Source organism: Chiroxiphia lanceolata, chromosome 17, assembly GCF_009829145.1.
Source record: "Chiroxiphia lanceolata isolate bChiLan1 chromosome 17, bChiLan1.pri, whole genome shotgun sequence".
NCBI classification, from domain to species: Eukaryota; Metazoa; Chordata; class Aves; order Passeriformes; family Pipridae; genus Chiroxiphia; species Chiroxiphia lanceolata.
In genome coordinates, this window is record NC_045653.1 from 426,944 (window position 1) to 446,567 (window position 19,624).

At 55.0% G+C, this 19,624-nt stretch overlaps 2 protein-coding genes across 2 annotated transcripts; one reads left to right on the forward strand and one right to left on the reverse strand.

The window, feature by feature from the left end:
- Positions 1-211: 211 nt before the first annotated feature.
- MYL9 (myosin light chain 9) lies at positions 212-10,163 on the reverse strand. The gene is made up of 5 exons (XM_032705251.1): positions 10,049-10,163; positions 9,007-9,079; positions 3,879-4,082; positions 2,666-2,827; positions 212-2,373 (listed from the first exon to the last, which is right to left on the reverse strand). Exons 3-5 carry the CDS (start codon positions 4,060-4,062, stop codon positions 2,201-2,203), a joined length of 519 nt encoding a protein of 172 aa, XP_032561142.1. The 5' UTR covers positions 4,063-4,082; positions 9,007-9,079; positions 10,049-10,163; the 3' UTR covers positions 212-2,200.
- Positions 10,164-13,188: 3,025 nt separating this feature from the next.
- RAB5IF (RAB5 interacting factor) lies at positions 13,189-19,517 on the forward strand. The gene is made up of 4 exons (XM_032704806.1): positions 13,189-13,402; positions 14,779-14,882; positions 17,011-17,140; positions 17,778-19,517. Exons 1-4 carry the CDS (start codon positions 13,274-13,276, stop codon positions 17,817-17,819), a joined length of 405 nt encoding a protein of 134 aa, XP_032560697.1. The 5' UTR covers positions 13,189-13,273; the 3' UTR covers positions 17,820-19,517.
- The last annotated feature ends 107 nt before the right edge of the window (positions 19,518-19,624 follow it).

Sequence of the window (19,624 nt, forward strand, 5' to 3'; positions counted from 1 at the left end):
GAACTGCATGAGGTTCACATGAGCCCAAGTAGTTTTGGAGTTTCACAGAATCATTAAGTCCCGGAATGGTTTGGGCTGGAAGGGACCTTAAAGGTCATCTCATTCCACATCCCTGCCATGGGCAGGGACACCTTCCACTAAACAGGGTTGCTCCAAGCCCCATCCAACCTGGCCTTGGACACTTCCAGGGATGGGGCAGCCACAACTTCTGTGCCAGTGGAACAGGTTTATTTACTCTTCCCATATGTACCCCAGTGTCCACTAAAAAATTTCCTCTGCTTTGCTGCCTCAGGGTTGAAGGACACCCTTTCCTGAGAGTCCTGTGGTGTCACCATGGCCGTTCCAGCAACAGGGCAGCTCAGACCCAACAGTTTTGCCAGCTGCTCAAGGCAGCACTTCTGAGAGCCCCATGCTAGACCCTGTGGTAGCTCCCAGCTGGGGCCGGCAGTGCCCACAGCTGGGATCAGCCACCGTGTCCATCCCACTCGCGGCACTGCGAGAACCTGGGCTGGTCACACAAGGTGATCTCCTGGGATCAGTGGGGTTGAACATACCTCCTCTATGCAGCTACCCCCAGAAGACAGTCTGCCCACAGCTCCAGCATCAGCCTGCCTGCACCAAAGTGACATCTGCATTTCAGGGAAGGAGGATTTTATAAAGCATCCTTCCTCCCAGCAGCATGGGAATTTGCTCTGGAAGTGTTTTTTCCCTGGTACAGCATGAAGTTAGGCAAGGAGCTTGGCATCTGTAGGCTGGTTTGGCGCTGCTGCTGCAGAACATGAGCCCTGTCCCTGGGAAGCTCCCTGGGAGAGTGCAGGTTCAGCCCTTCACATCTCTGTGTCCCTGACAATTTAGTTCCTTTTTCCTGGTGTTGGCAGTGCCTTCAAAATAGAAGGACTGAGACCAAGGAGAAGCTTTTCAGTCATGGGTTATCTCTCAGGTGAGAGCATTACCTGGGGCCTGGCAGGTTTCTGACACCTCTGATCCCAGCAGCATGTGCCCACAGAGCTTGCACAGACCTCATCCAAGCTTTCTCAGCACTGGGAGCCTCTCTGCCATGCATTGTGCCCTCACCAGTTTTGTGGGTTTCTCATCACATTTCCCCCCATTTTAAATAAAGAATTGCAGGAAACTCATCCTTCCCTCCAGGCCAGGGAGATGGGCGGACTTAAAGATGCACTTTAAGACAGAAACTTTGGAAGGCAGAAGCACCCTTGTCAGGGTGGTGATAAATAACCAAATCAAGGGGACAAATCCCATCCCCATTTCTTACCCTCTCTGTCTCTTGCCCACCCCCACCCCCCATCTTCTCAGGGTGACACAGAAGGGTGACCAAGCCCCTAGGACCCTGGATAAGCTGATGGGGGAAGCATGGCCAGCACTTTCCCAAGTGTCTTTCAGCCCACCCCGATGCTGGGGCTGAGCAGAGTGACTCTCATCCCACCAGCAAAGGCAGAAAATAATGCTCAAGCTGATTTTACACAGATTAGGAGCCATTTGTCTCTGCAAACTGGCTGTCCCACTGGAAGGGGCCCTGGCTGACAATGGTAGCAAGGTGGGGACATGTAGTGCCCAAACCAGCCTCCGAAACCTGACAGGCAGCAGCACAGCATGGCACTGGTCATGAGGGAGCCACACACAGCACATCTCTATCACACCCATCGGGCTTTATACACCACTTCAGCTTCCTGAATCCCTCAGATATCAGGCTCTAAAGCAATAAAACAGCCAGGGAGGAGGAACAAAGCAGGGTTTCTTTCCTGAAGGAGGAGAGTGTGAGAGGAGAGGGGAGAGATGCTTTCCCTCTGTGTTATGGCCCTGAGATGGGGATCGCTCAGGCTCAAGCCAGCCCAAATCCCTGCAGGCCAGTGGGGGATGCTCACCCCGGCCCCAGGGACCAATGGCATGGTGGCTTTGAGGGGGTCAATGGCTGCTGGGGGGGGGAGGTGTCACAGCCAGGCTGGGGGGCTCAGTTGGGTGAGCCTGTGGGTGGCAGAGGCGATGGGAGGGGAGGGCTGAGGCTGATGGATGGGCACACAGTGGCACAGTGACAGGAGTGTGTTCCCTCTAAGCTTGTCCTGATGTGGGCTGGTCCTGGAAGGTGTTTCCCGTGGGGGGAATCTGCTGTGGGACAACAAGGGTGGCCGAGGGGTGGGGGAAGTGCACAGGAGGAGGCAGAAGGGGTGAGTGGCCCAGGGCTCTAATCGTCCTTGTCCTTGGCCCCATGCTTCAGGATGCGGGTGAATTCCACGTAGTTGAAGTTGCCCTTCTTGTCGATGGGCGCTTCCCGGTACATCTCATCCACCTCCTCATCGGTGAACCGGTCCCCCATGGTGGTCAGCAGTTCACGCAGGTGGTCCTCATGGATGAAGCCTGCAGGGAGGGCAGAGGACAGTGTTAGCAGGGGACACCATGAGGGCTGAGCGGCAGCACCTTCCCCCCCTCTCCCGAAGACACCCCTGTCCAGCTCTCCCACTCTGGAGCTGCTTGGGGCCTGTCCCCAAGGGTTTGGCCCCAGCCCTCACCCTAGCTGCGTGCCCGAGGGGCTGCGTGCCCGAGGGGCTGCATGCCCGAGGGGCTGCATGCCCGAGGGGCTGCATGCCCGAGGGGCTGCGTGCCCGAGGCGCTGCGTGCCCGAGGCGCTGCGTGCAGGGCCCTGCTGTACCTGACGCCTCCTCATCAAAGCAGGCAAAGGCGTTGCGGATCACATCCTCCGGGTCAGTGCCGTTCAGCTTCTCCCCAAACATGGTGAGGAACATGGTGAAGTTGATGGGCCCCGGCGCCTCGCTCATCATCCCCTCCAGGTACTCATCGGTGGGGTTCTTCCCTGTGGGACACAGGCAGGGGTGTGGGTGCAGGCCCCTGTTCCCCCAGCTCCCATTGCAACGGCCAGCCCATGCACTCAGCTGGACGGGGCTTTTTTTCATTGCAAATTAATTTGCTGGCTCTTGTTCACCACCCCATAAACATGGGGAGGGGGGTTCTGCAGTGCCCAGTGCTCCCCCCTCAGCATCTCTTTCCCTGCTGTAATCCATATCTGTAACCAAGCTCTGCCTTGGGGGAGATGCAGTAATTAATTTAGGGGTTACTGGGAACGAAACTCATGGTTTTTCCCACTCCCCTGGCAGCTGACACCCAGCCCCCCCATGGAGAGAGGCAGCAATGTCTCCACACGAGCCTCATGCTGCTGATGTCCCCAGCCCCTGTCCTATCATGGTTTAACCTCCTCTGCTGAGGCCTGTGCCCCCAGCACCGGCCCCTCTCTGCTCCCAGAGCTCCAGCTCAATGGGAGGAGGGAGATTCCTCCCAGGGCCAGCCAGGACCTCCAGAACAGGTTTGGTTGCCAGGTCAATCATTGACAGACCTCCCAAAGTGCAGTGAAGGTACGGCTGGGAGCAAGAGGAGGGAGCCACGGTCTGCAGCAAAGGAAAACAAGCTCCAGGGGGGGTGTGGGGACAGACCTGCATGCCTCAACCAGTCGAGGTATCACACCAGCATGGGAACTAGCCTTTGTTACCCCAGATGAGAGCAATAGGAGGGGACAACCTCAGGTGACATTCTAGGATGAGACTACTCCAACACCCTATGCCTGAGGCTCGTGCTCGCTCCCAGGACAGAGCTTCTCCAGCCCCAAGGGTCTCTTAACTTCTGGTGAGCACGGCTGTAAAAGCAGCACACTGAGCTGCTGCCCTTGGGTGTCTCACAAATGCACTTTCTGTGGTCAGCTGGTGCCAGCAGAGAATTCCCCTGCAGGTTTTGGAGCATCCCACCACAGCTGGTCTCCAGCACTGGGTGTGGGTATTAGGTCACCCAGCAGCTCCCCTTACTCCTGAGGAGGTGCTGGGAGCAGAGGGGTTGCGAGGGCAGGGCCTCCTCACCGAGGGACGCCAGCATGTCGTGCAGATCCTCCTTGTCGATGAAGCCATCACGGTTCTGGTCAATCATGTTGAAGGCTTCCTTGAACTCCTGGATCTGCGACTGGTCGAACATAGCGAAGACATTGGAGGTGGCGCGCTGGGGGCGCTTCTTGGTGGTCTTGGCTTTGGCACGTTTGCTGGACATCTTGGCAGCTGGGGGGGTACCTGGAGACAGGAGCATCAGGAGGCTGGAGCACTGGAGCAGGGGCAGGAACATAAAACTTCTGGCAGCCCCAATCCCATGCCTCAGTTTCCCTGGCTGTCACACAGTTTGGCAACAGGGAGATAAGGAGGTCACATGCTTGGACATGGGGACAGGCAAGACTTGGGCTCTGATAAGTCCCCTGGGCAGTCCAGCACAGGCAGTGCCCACTAGCAGTCCTTCCCCAGGGCTGTTCCCAGGGGTTGCAGGCAGCCCCCAAGCCCACTTGCTGCCTGTCCCCTTTGCTTATGGGCACAGGGAGAGATGCCCAGCCCAGCACCCATCTGGGTGCCAGTCCCAGGGGGCTATGGGGATGGGTGTCTGGCCATTTTGGGTAGATCATAGCCATGCCCCTCCAGCCTCCCCTCACCCTGGCAGGGCTCTCCCAAGCCCCAGCCCAGCTCCTGGATTGGTGGGTTTACCTCAAACCCTCCATGTTGTGGCAGAGAAGCAGCCCCAGCACCCAGCACCCAGCAGGAAGGGGTTATCTGCTGTGGGCACATTCCTCACATACCACTGCTTCCCATCCCCCTCTGTCCATCCATCCATCCATCCATCCATCCATCCATCCATCCATCCGTCCCACCTCCTGCCAGGTCAAAGGCCACTTGCCACTGCTCTCCCTGCCCAGGTGCCCCCTGCCCTGCCTGGGGAGCCCATGGGAAGGGCCCTGAAGCAGAGGGGAGAGGGGACTACTCAAGGGGCTACAGAGCCCTTGCAGGGCAGGGGAGAGAGGCCAAGCAGTACCAGGATTGCGGGATGCTGAGCACTGGTGCTCTTGTTACAGTTAATGAATGCCAGGAGAAGGGGAGAGCCCAGGGAAGGCAGCAGTGGGACAGACAGACCTTTGGGAACACAGCTGGGGCAATATGTGTACCATGGGCAATGGCAAAGGGACCACGTGGACTGCAAGCACCACCAAGGCAGGAAAACCTACCTCATCCTTCCAAGGTGGGGGTTCCAGCCCCCAGTAGGAACAGGGCGAGAGCACAGAGCCCACTACCACCTTGGGATGGCACCCAGGTTCCCTCACAGGCTCTGAGCAGGGGGCTGGTGATATCCCCACATTACCAGGCTCAGGGATGCAGTCAGTGTTTGGGACACCCTGCACTGTGGATGCTGGGGACCCAAAATAGGTCTGTATGGGGTGCTCAGTATGCCCAGCAACCACCTACACTGACTGAGAGGAGGATGCTCAGGCTTCTCCCAGGGGAATCTTGCGAGGCATAACTCAGCAGGATGCCAGCAAAGCCCAGCTTGGCAGAGGGATGGTCCTGTGGGTCAGGCTGGCCCGAGGTCAGCCCAGGGAAGCTTCACTGCTCCAAGCCCTTGTGTTTGCTGCAGCCATTCCTCCCTCACACACAGCCCTGAGCCTCAGTTTCCTCATCTGGGCCAACATCTGGTTTGGAGAGCAGCTGTGGGGGCAATGGTGAATTAATGGATTATGAAGGAATTCCGGGGGAAGAGCAGAGTATCAGTCCTGTGCTCTGTGTGCCCCACGCCTGGTGGGCAGCAGGGACCTGGGCTCCTGCCCTGCCCTGGGATAGAGCAATTCAGGAGCCACGTCATGCCACATGAAGCAACACAAAGCAACACCCCCAGTGAGCTGTGGGCCAAGACCATCCTGCAGCCTGGACCCCCCGGGTTGGCTGCTCTGGAATCTGCTTCCCATCAGGGTCCTTAGTGCTGCCACAGGGGGACTGTGGACCTTTGGGGAGCACCCCTTCCAGCAGGACTCTGGCACCGGCACGGACCAGGGCAGAACAAAAACAGCCTTCCCCTGCCCTTCCAAAGCTTCCCCATTGCCCCCCACACTGGACCCTCTTTCCAGCTCTCTCCTTTCCCTCCTTCTATACTCTTTCAAGGGGGAGCAGAGGCAGGGGCTGGTGCAGCCACCAGCCTGGTCCCCAGCCTTCTGTGGTCCTCATGCTCCCCTAGCTGGGCTGTGCTGGAAGGACATTCCAGGGGCAGTAGGCAGTGCCAAATCCCAGTTATACACACCTTGGCAACCAGCCAAGCTCAGACAGGGCTGGGGACTCTTCCCACACCCCGACAACGGTCCCATCCCACTGCGGGAGCATCCACCAAATCCAAGCACGGCCCTTCAACTGCAGGCAACATGCCTGGAGGAAACAGTCCCCAGGAAACAGTCCTCCCTTGTCCCTCATATTCCCCAGTGGCTGTGGCACTGGGATGGAATTCACACTGCCCTCAGCCCCCTCTCTTGCACTGCACCCAACACCTGACAGCAGCCATCGAATCACCCCACCATCCTCCTAACCCTACATCCTTTCCCAGTGCCCACCAGGAAAGAGACATTTGTCACCAGCTAGCCAAGGGGAGCAACAGGAGTTGGGAGCCCAGCTGTGCCCACACAGGGTGGCCAGGAGACCTCACCCCCCCAGCCCATCTCTGCCCACTGCTTCCTCTGGCACTACTGCACCATAAAGCTCTTTGCAGCAGGACAGCCCTGCCAGGCACCACCACATGCCAGTGACATCCCCAGGGTGACATCCCACAGCAGCAGTGTGGTGAAGCTCAGTTCAACACCTCAGCTTTACCAGGCCATCAGAACCAGCAATAAAAGCTCTGCAGCTGGACCACAGCACTGGGCTCCACTTTCAAAACACATAAAATTATTAGCAGAATTATTAGCAGAAGACTAGAGAAATAAGCAGGAGTTTTGATCTCACCACAGGAATTAATCTTATCCAAATATTTACCCTGCCCTGGCTGTAACCAGCTCGGGACCTATCCAGAGAGATGGTGCTCCTTAAGGGGATTAAGTACGATTTTAACAGCATGTGGATCTGCTGTTTGATCCAAAATATGCCCTGGAAAGATGCTCAGTCCCCAGGTCCAGCTCAGTCATTCTACCTCTGCTGTTAGACAGCCTCCTTGGGCTGGCTGGGACTTGGGAAGAGACTCTTTTGGGTCAGTGTGGGGAAAGGTTCCTGTGCATGAGATAGAAGGGATCTGCAGTGAGGCCTGGTTTGACTGGGGCAAAACTCCCACATGCTGCCCTGGTCCTCGAGGCCATGCTTTCTGGGATTCCCCAAATCCCCATGCTGAGAGTGTTTCAGGGAATGCCCAGCCCTGATGCCCTTCATGCTGGCATGGATTCAGCTCAGATAAATGGTGCACCACCAAACCTTCATCTTCCTCTGCAGCAAGAGGGAAACCCACTGACACTGGTCCTGCTTCTGCTGACCCCCACTGAAAGCCCCATCCCAGCACTGCTCCAGCCCAGGAGCTGCAGATCTTGGGCAGCAGAGCTGAGGAGGTGAGTGCTGGAGTGACACCATAAAGCCATGCGCTGGTCTGATCCCAAAGTCACCCCATCACCAGCTGCTCTTATTTCCTTGTCCTTCTGCCACTGCTCCTGCCAGGACCATCTCCCAGCCTCCTGTACCACAAGGCTTGTGCCTCCCCCACCTGAGAGCCAGACCCAAGGGACCATGGGGCTGGCTTAAAGAGTTCAGAAATTAGTAAACAGTTTAGTTTTAAAGAGAAAGAGGAAAAGATCCACAGTTATTAGAAATATAAACTGCCATGTGTTTTCTCCTTGGTAAAAAACAAACAAGCAACTCCATCCTGGTGCTGCTTCCAGGCCATGCTGGGGAGGGTGGGACAAGCCAAAGGGACATGGCAGTGCTACCAGGGCAGGCAGCCCCATCCCATCCCCATCCTCCTCCATCCTGCCTGCTGCCACCTGGCACAGCCGGGCAGGGGCATCACCCACTCCACCCAGCTCCACTGGGCAGTGAGAGGCACGGTGTGCTGGATGCTTTTGGTCAGGGAGGGAAAGAGTGATTCCAACAGCCTGGGCTGTCCCAAGGGACACCCCTGCAGGGTGAACAATGGTTCCTCAGGGGGACTGTGGTTAAATCTCTGCCCAATGCCACTTTCCAAAAGAAGTTGCAAGTCCTAGCAAGCCATGACACAGCTGTGTTCACTGGTGGGCAAGGACGGGCCCTCCAGCACACACAGCCACCCACACCTCAGCCCCTGACAGCCCTGCACAGGCAGCAGTTGCCACCCCCTCTCCCAAGGTGGCATGAGGGCCAGCAGGGGTGAGGTGGTGCCTTGCAGCATCCCACTGTGGCAGATATCCTGCCTTGCAAGACAGCAGGACACATGGACCAGGGGGTCACACTGGAGGAAGAGCAGGCAGCAGCTCATCTTCCCTGCCTAATTTGTTGTTAAACTACCCCTTTCCTCCAGCACAGCCCTTCTCAGGATGCACTTGGGATGCCAACCAGAGGCTCCGGGAGCTGCGTGAGGAGTCCCCGGTCCGCTCAGCACTGCAGGAGTGGAGGCAGCTGCCGTTCTGCTACTTTTATTGCCTTATTAGAGATGGGCAAAGGGGGCTTGGAGGTGAAGAGAAAGCAGAACCTGAGCCCTGAGCTATGTCTCCATTCCAGCCACAGCCACCAGCACTGATGCCAGCAAGGAAGGAGCAGGGCAGGAGTCAGGAGGCAGAGCAAAGCATGCAGTGACCCCCGGGAGGCAGAGTTCATCCCAGCCCTCCCTGAGTTCTCACCAGACACTGGGGACCTCTCCAGGCCCATGCACAGCTGTGGAGCTCGGCTTCGAGTTCAGCAGAACATTTCTGGACCAGCTCCTTCCTGCCAAGTTTAGGGAACAAGGACCTCACAGTGTCCATGTGGCACACACAAACCCTTCCAAACAGCAAGCCTTCTGCAGCCTCCACGAGAAGCCTGTGCACAGGCAACCTCAGTATGCAAAGGACCCGACACCCGGCATCTTCTGATGCTCAGGAGGCTGGGAAACGGACCACGGGGCTGAAGGACTTCATGGCCTTGGGCCAGCAGCATAACATGCCCTGACCAGGGCTTGGTATTTTCCCAGGGAATTAAGGCTCACCTCGGCAGGGAAATCTGGCCGCAGCGCCTCAGAGGGGGAGGTGACCACAAACTCCTCCTACGGCGCACAGAGCCTGCCAGAGAGGAAGGAAAAAAATTCCAGCAACTGAAGGAACCCAACCATCTTTGGTCAGCAGCGGTGGTTGTTGACACTCGGGGATGTTCCACTCCAAAGAATGCTGCTCCAGCTGCCGCCTTCTCCTACACATCCACATTTTAGAGTATCCTGGCTTTTATCACAGTTGAAACATTTTGTACCAAAAGGGCATGCTGGGAGGGAAGCCAAGAGGACCTCATGTTTTCATGGGAAAGGCTAAAAAACCAACATCCCTCTGTGTTTAAGGCTGAGGAAAATGAGCTAAACAAGGCTTTTCTGCCTTACAGCAGTTTATTGCCTGACATTGCTCCCAGGTCACTGGGGAGATCTCTGGAGCATCACACATGCATCCAGATCTTGCCTCTGGCCATCAGCAAAAGTACTTGGGGGAAAAGCAGATGTTCCAGACAGGAACAGTTCTCACAGACCAGGAGGCATGTGCAACCGCGGGCGGCAGGATCTGCTCCTCTACCTGTGCCATGCCGGGGAAGCTGGGATGTCCCAACTCCGAGGCGTTGCTGACAGTTCCCCAGAGCCTGGCTCAGAACGATCCTCACCTGCCGTCGCCCGGACACGCCTGCCGGGCCTGGCAAGAGGCTTCCCGGGCAGAGGGTGCCCGGCAGGGCTCACCGGGAATCCTCCTGCCGCCGAGTCACCCCGGTCCCAGGGCTGACCTCGGCATCAGCTCCAGCACCGCAGAGCTGGAGGAGCGGCGGAGCTGCCTCCCTCTGCTCCCTCCACTCTCCCGAGACGGTCGGGGCTGCTCCATCCGCTCTCCCCGGCTCCATCTCGCCCGGTCCACCGGGACTGCCTCCGGCTCCATCCCGCCCGCTCCATCCCACCCGCTCCATCGCACCCGCTCTCTCCATCCCGCCCGGGGCCGCCCCCCTCCCCACCGTGGCCGCTCGCTCCTGTCGCGGGGTGGGCCCCGGCGGAGCAGCCTCACCTGTGCCAGAGCAGAGAGCTGCGAGAGCTGCGGTAGCTGCGAGGCGGTCGGCGCGGCTCTGCGGGACGCGGCTCTGCGGGGCGGGCGGGCAGCGGGTCCCGGCCCGCCCCGGCCCGACCCGGCTCGGCTCGGCTCGGCCCATACAAGGCAGAAGAATGCGGCGGGGCCAGGGCCGCGGGGTAGGGCCGGCGGGACGGCCTTATATAGACGAAAGGAGTGGCCCACACGTGCCCCCCGTCCCGCGCGCTGGTACCGGGGGGCTGCGAACCGGCGCGTCCCTGTGGGCGCCCCTGCACATCCCAGACAGGGGACACAGGGATGCCACTCTCTGGAGAAGCCGTGGGCACCGACGGGTGACACCAGCCGGGAGCTCACGGCTGTTTGGACAGCTCTGGCTGTGATGGCGTGGCTGGGGTGGGTCCCTGGGGCAGGGGTGGGTCCCTGGGGCAGGCGTGGGGCTGCTGGAAGAGCAGCGGCCCGTGGGGTCCGTGGAGAGGCCGGAGGATGTTCGCAGGCTGAACCACTAGTGGCCAAAAACCTCTGCCAATGGTCCTCGGGGCTATGCAAAGGGAACGGTGGCCAGAAGGACCAGCCGTCAGCGCTGACTTCTGCCGCTGCCCTGGGCTGCGAGACCCCAGAAGGACCCCGTAAAACAGCCCCTCAAAGGCCCTCTAAAAAGTGGCCTGGAGCAGAGAACAGCCAGGGAGCTGCCCCATTCCCAAGCAGGGATCCAGAGCCCGGAGGAACAGGGATGGGGAGTTCCTACCCTTCTCTCGAGGAAGGAAGTCACTGGTCCTGAGACACCTCTCCAGGGCAGCAGGTTCTGCTCACGATTCCTTCCCATCAGCAACCTTGAGCCTCATCATAGTCCTGCAGGCATGTGCCTGCAGCCCCGCCAAAGGACAAGCAGCGGGATCAGGAGCTGGCCAAATGCAGGAATGGGGCTGGAAATGCTACCGAGTGCAGTGCCAGGGCAGAGGCGAGCCAGGGAGAGCACAGAACCTTTGTCATACCCGTGAGCTGCACAGGGGGTCCCCTGAAAGGTTTATCTTTTTATTAAAAATTTAAGGAAAGAGACAAAAAAGAAAGAAAAAAAAAGAACCGGGAGTCAGCCAGCCCGAGCTGCCACCCTGTGGCTGGTCCCCGGGTTTTCTGTGCTGGAGAAGAATCCTGGTCTCAGTTTGGTCCAGGCGGTCCTAGGAGCCATCCTCCAGCCACTCCGGGGTGGCCACCGTCCCTCACTGAGCCCCAATTCCTCACTACTGAGCAAGTGTCAGGCTGGGCCCCTGCAGAGGGGAGCTGCTGGAGAAGGGTAGCATGGACATGTCAACTCCTTGAAGGCTTTGCAGCCTCTGCAGCTGTGTGCACACAAGGGGCTGCTGCTGGGCCACCTCATGCTGTTCCTTGAGCCCTATCCAGCTCTTCCTGCCTTCCCCTGCCTGTGCCCAGGGCTCTCCATGTCATCCTTCTCCCCCATTTCCAAGTGTCTGCCAACACCCATCCCTTACTGGGGGCTGCTTGTACCCTCAGGACACACTCTGGCACCTCTCCTGCCTCCTTCTGGCCCTTTCAAGCCCAAATTTAATTTGCTTTTCTCTGGCCAGGTGTATCAGGCAATGGAAATAGAGTAAAACAAGACATTTTGTTTAGCATGTGAATTTTAAATCAGTTCCCTGATCCAGGTGTTTCATTATTGTGCAAATGTTTCTATCCCTGTGAAGTGGCCTGGGGGAGGAGCACGGAGCTGGGAACAGTGGCACTCCTCATCTGCTTAGGACACAGCCTGAGGCCTGGAAGAGCTGCAGCTGCAGCTGTCACCTCCCCCTGCCCTTGGTGCGTCCATCACAGAGCAGAGGGTGCAGAGTACCTGGGGCTGCTACGGCCCAGGCACCCGAGGAGTGTCCCAGGAGCAAGGCTGGAACCAGGACACGTGTGACCTGGCCCTGTCATGGTGTGGGGTCAGAGGCACAGGATCTGCCAGAGATACAGCGATGACACCCCCCCCCACACACACACACGTCCCTTCTTGCCAATGCCATGTGGGTCCCTTGGCTTGAACCAGCCTCTGGCATGAGGCAAATGCCCAAGGGGCTGAACACGTGATCAGAGGCTTGATGGTTGGAGCAGGGCAAGATACTTTTGAAGTCCATAAGTATCTTGCATAATCTGTACTTAAATTACATGGCCTTGGCTGGAAGTGATCTGAGGCCTGGGAAAAGGACTTGTCTGCCTGCTCCCTCTGCCAACCCCACAGGGCCCAGGGAGGGTCAGTCTGCCCCAAAAGATCCTGTTGGAATCAGCAGCAAGGCATGTTATGATCAGATTCTTGAAAATTATTAGAAAGATGCCTCTGCCCAAATTAAGGTGCAAATCAGACCATATGTCAAAGTCAATAGTACAGATTTTTATTTAATGGTAATTGGGAAGTAGATTATTATGCCCACATAATCACACCCTGAAGAGGATAACAGAGAGTCAATCCCAACCAAATATCCAGCCCACACCATGCAGAAATAATTCTCAGTATGTTTTTCCATGATGAGCGTGACTCGCTTGAGCACCACTGCTTTTGGAAGGTAAGAATATAAAAATTAGTCAAATCTTTAGAACTCCACGTGTCATTACTTGATCCACAGCCGCCGTATGTTCGGCTGCTGTAAGGTCTGCTCAGATCACCAGCTAACGAGCGGCACAACCGTGTGTGTCCCAAAAGCTGCCCTGCTCCCCACCCTCCAGCCCGTCCCCAGGGAGGAGCTGGGGCGTCTCCAAAGCCTGGCTGTGAGCCGTGAGCCGACGGCGTCGCATGGTGACAATGTGCCGCAGGCGAAGCTGTCCGGGATCCCGTGGGATTGTCCGAGATCCCGGGATCCCCACGCGGCTCCGTTAGCAGGCTCAGCAGGTGCTTCGGGGGTCCCAAGGTTCCTCTCCCCCCCAACATGTGGGGACAACACAGAGGCTGCTGTCTCGCCTTTCCGCCGAAAAGCGGCCCTTCCAGGCTGAGCCTTCCCCTGCCCCTTGCCCGCCCCCCTTTCCCTTCCACATTCCCTGTTCCCGAAGGAGGAGCCGGGCGCTGGCCCCGCCCGTCCCGCCCTGGCCCCTCTCGGCCGCCGTAGGGCGGCGGCACCATTGGCAGAGTGTGGGCGGGGCCGGGGTTGGTTCCGGGCCGAGGGTCCGGAGGGTCCGGGTGGGTCCCGAGGAGGGTCCGGGCGGTTCCGGCCGAGCGGGATGAGCGGCGGGCGGCGCCGGGACGAGCCGCCGCACCCGCAGCACCACGCGGTGGCCAACGGCGGCGCGGCCGGGCGCGGCTCCGTGTGGGGCAAAGCGCTGCGCAGCGACTCCGCCTGGCACGACAAGGTGGGCCCTGGGGGTCGGGGGGCCGTGAGGTGCGGACTCGGGGGGGGCCCGGGGCGGCTCCGTCCCGCGGGGGGGTCGGAGGAGCCGCCATCTCTGAGCTCGGGTAAAGCCCCTGCCGGGCCGGTGCCCGCAGCGCCAACGGGCGGGGAGCCAAGGAAGCACAATCTGCATTATTGTTAGAATACCTCAGTTACATTTGGCTTGTGGGTTAAACTCTTCCTGGATTAAATAAAAATTTAATTCGTGTAACTAAAGGAAAAGCAGAAACTGAATCCACTTTCAGTGGATGTGCGTGTCTCCCATGTGCTGCCGTGCTCCTGCTCGGTGCTTCTCCCTGCTGCTGCTTCCCAGCAGCACGGCCACGAGCTGCCCTAAGCTTCTGCCGTGTCCCGGCCCCTGCCATATCCCTGGCACGGCCCGGGCGCACCATGTGTGTTCCAGGATCTCTGCTCCCTGCCTTTGGCTTTGCCTTTCGGCGTGGGGAAAGTGCACGATCTGCGTGGCATTTCCTTGGGGAACAGACTCTGTCACTTTTGCCTTAACCTGTTACTCCCAGAACTGGTAGGGCTCGTCTGTCCCTGCCCCTCCGCTCTGATTGATGGGGCTGGAATTCCAGAGTCAGCAGGGGGCCAGTGACAGCTGTGCCCACGTTTTGGTGCAGTAGGATGTGAACTGAAGGCTGAACTGACTGACCGGTATAGTGACCAAGGGAAATGTCTTTACTTGACATGGATTCAAGTCTTCCACATGGAACCAAACAACTGGCACATCCTACAGTAACATCACAAAGGCTGTTCGTGTTTGGGGTATGGTGGGACAATCCCAGCCTTGGGGAGGCTGGGAAAAGGTATGTGAGCTTAAGTAAATCTTTATTTAAAGTGTGAGCCAGCACTGTCCAGCTGCAGTAGTGCAGTGGTGTGGTCCCTTGGACAAACAGCAGTGAGCACATCCCTGCTGCTTGGGAGGCACAGGAGTGAGGTACAGCTGGGCTGGGTGCTGCTCTGGGTTCTGGGAGCTCATGAGCACGGGAGGGCCTGGCTGGAGAGTTGCCCTAACAGTCTTAAAGCACAAACAACTCTTTAAACTTTTATTCCAGTGAACTTTTATTGAATCTTTAGTAAACAAGGAGGCTCGGTACTTGTTCACCTCTGCAGCTCACCCATAAGAGGACAAAGCTGTGTATTTAATTTGGAAGCAGAGAAGCCCAGGATGCACAATGCCCTAAGTGGGTTTCATCTGTTCTAATGCAATATCTTATACTCTTAATGGAGAACTAAGTGTTCAGTGTGTTCAATTTTTACCTGTCAATTGTATGATGCTTTAAAAAAAGGAAACATAATATATGCCAAAATCTCTCTTGTGCTTTATCTCCTCAGGACGAGTTTTTAGATGTAATCTACTGGTTCCGGCAGATCATTGCAGTTATTTTGGGAATCATCTGGGGAGTAGTTCCACTGAAGGGCTTCGTGGGAATAGCAGTGTAAGGTTTATTTCCTTTTCTGTCTCATGTACTTTCCCACGTTTGGACTGGACTCAGAGCCTGTTCGAGGCTGTGCTATGAGCAGTGGGCTGGCTCTGCCTGCTATGTCTGACAGCCAGCATTGCATTCCAGACTGTTCGTTGCCATGAAATTCATCCGAATCATAACATGTCCATCAGCCTCCTTCTCCTCAGCCTGATTTATGCTTTTTTAATTTATTATTTATTTTGTTAAGGGGGGTGGGAGCAGAAGAAGGGAACAGGAGTTTTAGTTGACTTGGGATGTGTGTCCTGCACGTGTGAACAGGGGCTGTGTGGTGCCTGGTGTGATCTCCCAAGAAGGAATGTCTGTAGAGGTGTGGTAGTCCTTGTGTTTGAGGGAGGAGCCCTGCTTGGAGAAGAGGCTCTGTCAGTAGATAAGAGGGGCAGCTTCTTTGTGAAGAAGGAAAGGTTTCTTCAAAGCCCCAGAGGCTGCAGGTCCCAGGCAGGCAGAGCGGCCCTGGCAGTGCTCGGGCAGCGCTTCCCAATGCAGCTCTTCCAGCTGTGGTGTGGGGGAAGGCAGTGCCTGGAAGGGGGCATGTGCATCGGATCCCCACAGGATCGCCTCCCCACGGGTGTCTGAAGGCTGCAGTGAGTTATGAACTGAAAATCTGTTTGGCGCGGACACGTGCCTGAAAGCTTCTGAGGGACAGCAGAGATGGGAATGCAGCCCTGCGCTCTGGACGTGGGCTCTGGGAAGGTGCTGGGTCTGCTCTGAGCTGTCTCCATTTTCAAGTATCTCTCCCTGGCCAAGGTCTCACAGTCAAGCTGGAGCTTGACTCACAGCTTTTCTTAGGCAACATTCACTTGTCATCTTGTCCCTCCTCCCGAGTGTCCTGGCTGTGCCAAGGAAGCGAAGGGTTGATGCTCCAGCAGGAACTCAATAGTTACATCAAAGAAATGAATCTGAAGTGCCCCCAGAAACAGGTGTGGGGTAGGTGAGCATGTCCTTACGTAGTCATCCATTAATTCACAAAGAACCTTCAGGCACCTAAGCCAATTCACAGAATCAACTAGGTTGGAAAAGACCTCTGAGATCATAGAGTCCAACCTATGACCCAACACCACCTTGTCAACTAGACCAGCATACTGAATGCCACATCCAGTCTCTTCTTAAACACCTCCAGGGACAGTGACTCCACCATCTCCTTGGGCAGCCCATACCAATGTCCAATTACTCTTTCTGTGTAGAATCTCTTCCTAATGTCCAACCGAAGCCTCCCCGGCACAGCTTAAGACTGTATCCTCTTGTTCTATTGCTACTTGCCCGGGAGAAGAATTCCTGTGCTTAATGTTAATAAGAGTGATTTGGTGTACTATGGAAAACTAAAAGCTGCTGGAAGCGCGTGTGTGGTTTCTCTGTGCTGTTGCAGTCACACAGCTGCTCTCAGCTGGTGACTGACTGTGTGTGTGTTCTCATACCACCCTTCCCATACAGCCTTCCTTTCAGGACACCATCCTGTCCCTTTCCAGGCTGTCCCAGCCCTAAGCTGGGGTGGTGTAAAGCCAAGCAAATCTAAGGACAAACAGGAACATGTTTGTTCTCTCTGCTGCAGCCCAACTGTCAGCACAGACTGGAGAGCACTGAGAGCTGGCTCAGGTTGGGCCCCAGTGCTGGGGCTCAGGGCACTGTTGAGTCTTCCTGACTCTCATCTCCAAGCCATCACATTTGGTGTTCACAGGGATGTTACCCTGAGCATGGAAGCAACAGTCTTCCCTCTCAGCAGCCTCAGAATCAAGCAGCACACACAAGGAGATTGAATTCTCTGTGGGAGCAGGACTGTGGATCTCCAGGACAGGAAAATGTGCAGGTTTGCGGATTGGAGGATACTTCCAGCTTTTGACTTCTGCCTCTTGAGCCCTACTAGGAGTAGGTTGTGCCTTGTGAGGTGAACTTCATCCCACCCTGGCATACTATGGCAAGCTGACCTGGAGGGGCTTTTCAAGGAGGTGATTGAGCTGCCTGGGAAACGTTGCAGGAAGAGTTCCTCTTTGCTTCCCCTGTGGATGAAAGATATTTCACTGTATGGTATGTGGGATATCTGCAGCCTATATCACTGGAGTGACAGTTCCTAACCTCTTTCCTCCAGATTCTGCCTGATCAATGCTGGTGTTCTGTACCTCTACTTCAGTAGCTTCCAGCAGATAGATGAGGAGGAGTATGGCGGGACGTGGGAGCTAACGAAGGAAGGATTCATGACATCTTTTGCACTGTTTCTGGTAATGCCTCTTGCTTTCCTCAAGTTGATTAGTGAATTGTGTTTGTGCACTTTCTGAGGGAAGAGATCTGGAAGGAGGGCAGGTGAGGTGGTGAGAGAAGAGATGTGTTAACATTATCAAATAAGTCACATTGATTTGGGAAAGAAAATCACAAAATCCGATGGCTACTGGCTATAAAATACGGTGCCAGTGCCTGGGATTTCTCTGTAAGAAAGGATGTAGGAACAGGCAGCTGTACTTTTACATCTACCACTTAACTTTTATGTTTTCCCATCCTCTGTCCCAGATATCCTGGTGGAGTTCCATATAGAGCTAGTTAAGCTGGTGTTTTGAATGTCTTTGTTTTCCTTACTCCCCTCACTCAAGTCTCTAATCACAGCACTTGGTTTGGTGGTGTTCTAAATCACCGGAGGGGCTGTGGTGGGAGTTTTATGTGGAGAAGCTGGGCACCCCAGAGGTCAAGCAAGTTGGATGCCACCGTTTGTGCCATGTGGTGATCCTGAAATCTCCCCAAGACAATTTCAAAGCTGGAATTCAGTCCTCAGTCCTCTATTGAGAGCAAAGCCTGAGGCTTGTTTGCTGTCTGAACCCCCTCCAGAGGTATCCAGATAACCTTCACTTCCTTTCCTCCCCACAGGTTGTTTGGATAATCTTCTATACTGCCATCCACTATGATTGACACAGTCTGCAGCATTTGCCTGTTAAATCAGTAGTCAGTAAATCAAGAAGGTTTTAATAAGTCCTAGTCTTTAGTGGACTGGTGGGAAGGTGGGGAAGTCAAACCAGTTCCCTTCCATACCAGAGGTCTGATTAGCCTGGAGGAGCCCCAACTCTTCTGCTGGAGAAGCCTGTCTCTGTTTTATATACCCATGAATTATTGGAACTATTAAAAAGCCATTGGAATTTTTGGAAGTGGTTCAAGACTGTTCACATGTGTAACTTTCTGTGACTCTAGCCAGTATCTCTACAAACTCCTGTGTGCTGAAGGTTGAATCTGTTAATTTAATGTATGTATGCCCATCTGTTTGAAATCTGTCATTAAATCCTGACTTGTCTTCCATGGTTGTCCTTTAGACAAACAGTGTTTCAAAAGCAGTTGTAGGTACGTGGGCAGAGGGCATGGCAGCACCCAGGACATGAGCTGGTGGCTGCCCTTGGCATGTTTTTGTAGTAATCAGATCTGATTTGATTAAACAGACTATGTTGTTAACCATTTCTAATATTTTTTTATTTTACTTGCAAATCAGCTGTCGATCAGAATTTTTAAATGCTTTTTGCTGAAGACAAATTTTTAAGCAATTTTGCTAGGAAGAACTGATTCATTTGGTTAACCATGATGTATTCAAGAAGCTCGGAAGCTCCACTGCACTCTGCCAGCCTGACTACCAAGTTGCTATCACATACCTCAGAGCTTCATAGTCTCAAAGGACAGTCATTCTGGAGATACCCTGTTAAATGTTAGCATTTAAATTTATTTGGTTTTAAGCTCTTGAATTTGACTGCTCCTTGTTAATAAATGCAGGAGACTAAGACACAATTGAGGCAGCTATTATCTTAAATGCAGACTTGCAAGTCTGGCAGAGTACACAGCTTCTGATTTGTGAGGTGCTTGGTCACTTCATAGCTCAGTCCCTCCCTAGTTGTGCCCTTTTTGTGCATCAAAGGGGAATCTCTGCATTAAGATATTTTTAAGGAAGTGTCTTTCAGAAATAGTTCTTGGGAAATACGCACAGTCCTTGTTTTTGTCAGAGGACCTTGTAGTCTTGTTGCCATGTGGTCCTTGCTTTTCTAAACAGCTCAGGCACCCAAAAAGAGTCCTGACCTAAAGCTGCCTTATAGTAAGGGGTTGATAGTTTAGTGTGCTCTTGCTGCAAGTCTGCTTTGCCTCCTCACTGGTGGAAGTGCCACAGCCTGGCTCTCACCTGTGAGTGTGCAAAGCCAGGGGTCTCAATCTCCAAGTGCTGAGCCAGGGCTCTGGAGTTGCCCACCAGTGCAGGCCTCCATTCCTACCAGAGAAAATGCTGTCTGTTCTTGGTGGAAAAAACGCCCCTGGCTATTTTAGGTCCTTGGGATGCCAAGGGAAGAGTGCAATAGCAGACAGCTTCTGCTACTTGTGAGTGGCCAATTTAAGTAAGTGATTTCAAATAATAACTTCTATATTTTCTCCTCTCCGTCCCCAAACTTGCTCAAACTTTTAGTCTGCTACTTTCTTTTCCTTTTCTATCAGCTGAAACCATTAACTTTCCACAAGAATTGCACAGCCTGCTAGTTCTAGGTCACCCTTTCCTGCTGGCACCTGCATCTTAGCTGCTCACAGCCATCAGTAAAACCGTTGTATACTTGAAATGCTCTAATAAATGTTGCCTGAATAACCCACTGTGCAGCTTCTCTGTCGTCTGGTCTTTGATGTTTCATAAAATTGTGGGAGTGTGGAATTTCTTTCAGAGTTTGATTTTTTGGTAAAAATTTTGGGGATTCTCAAAT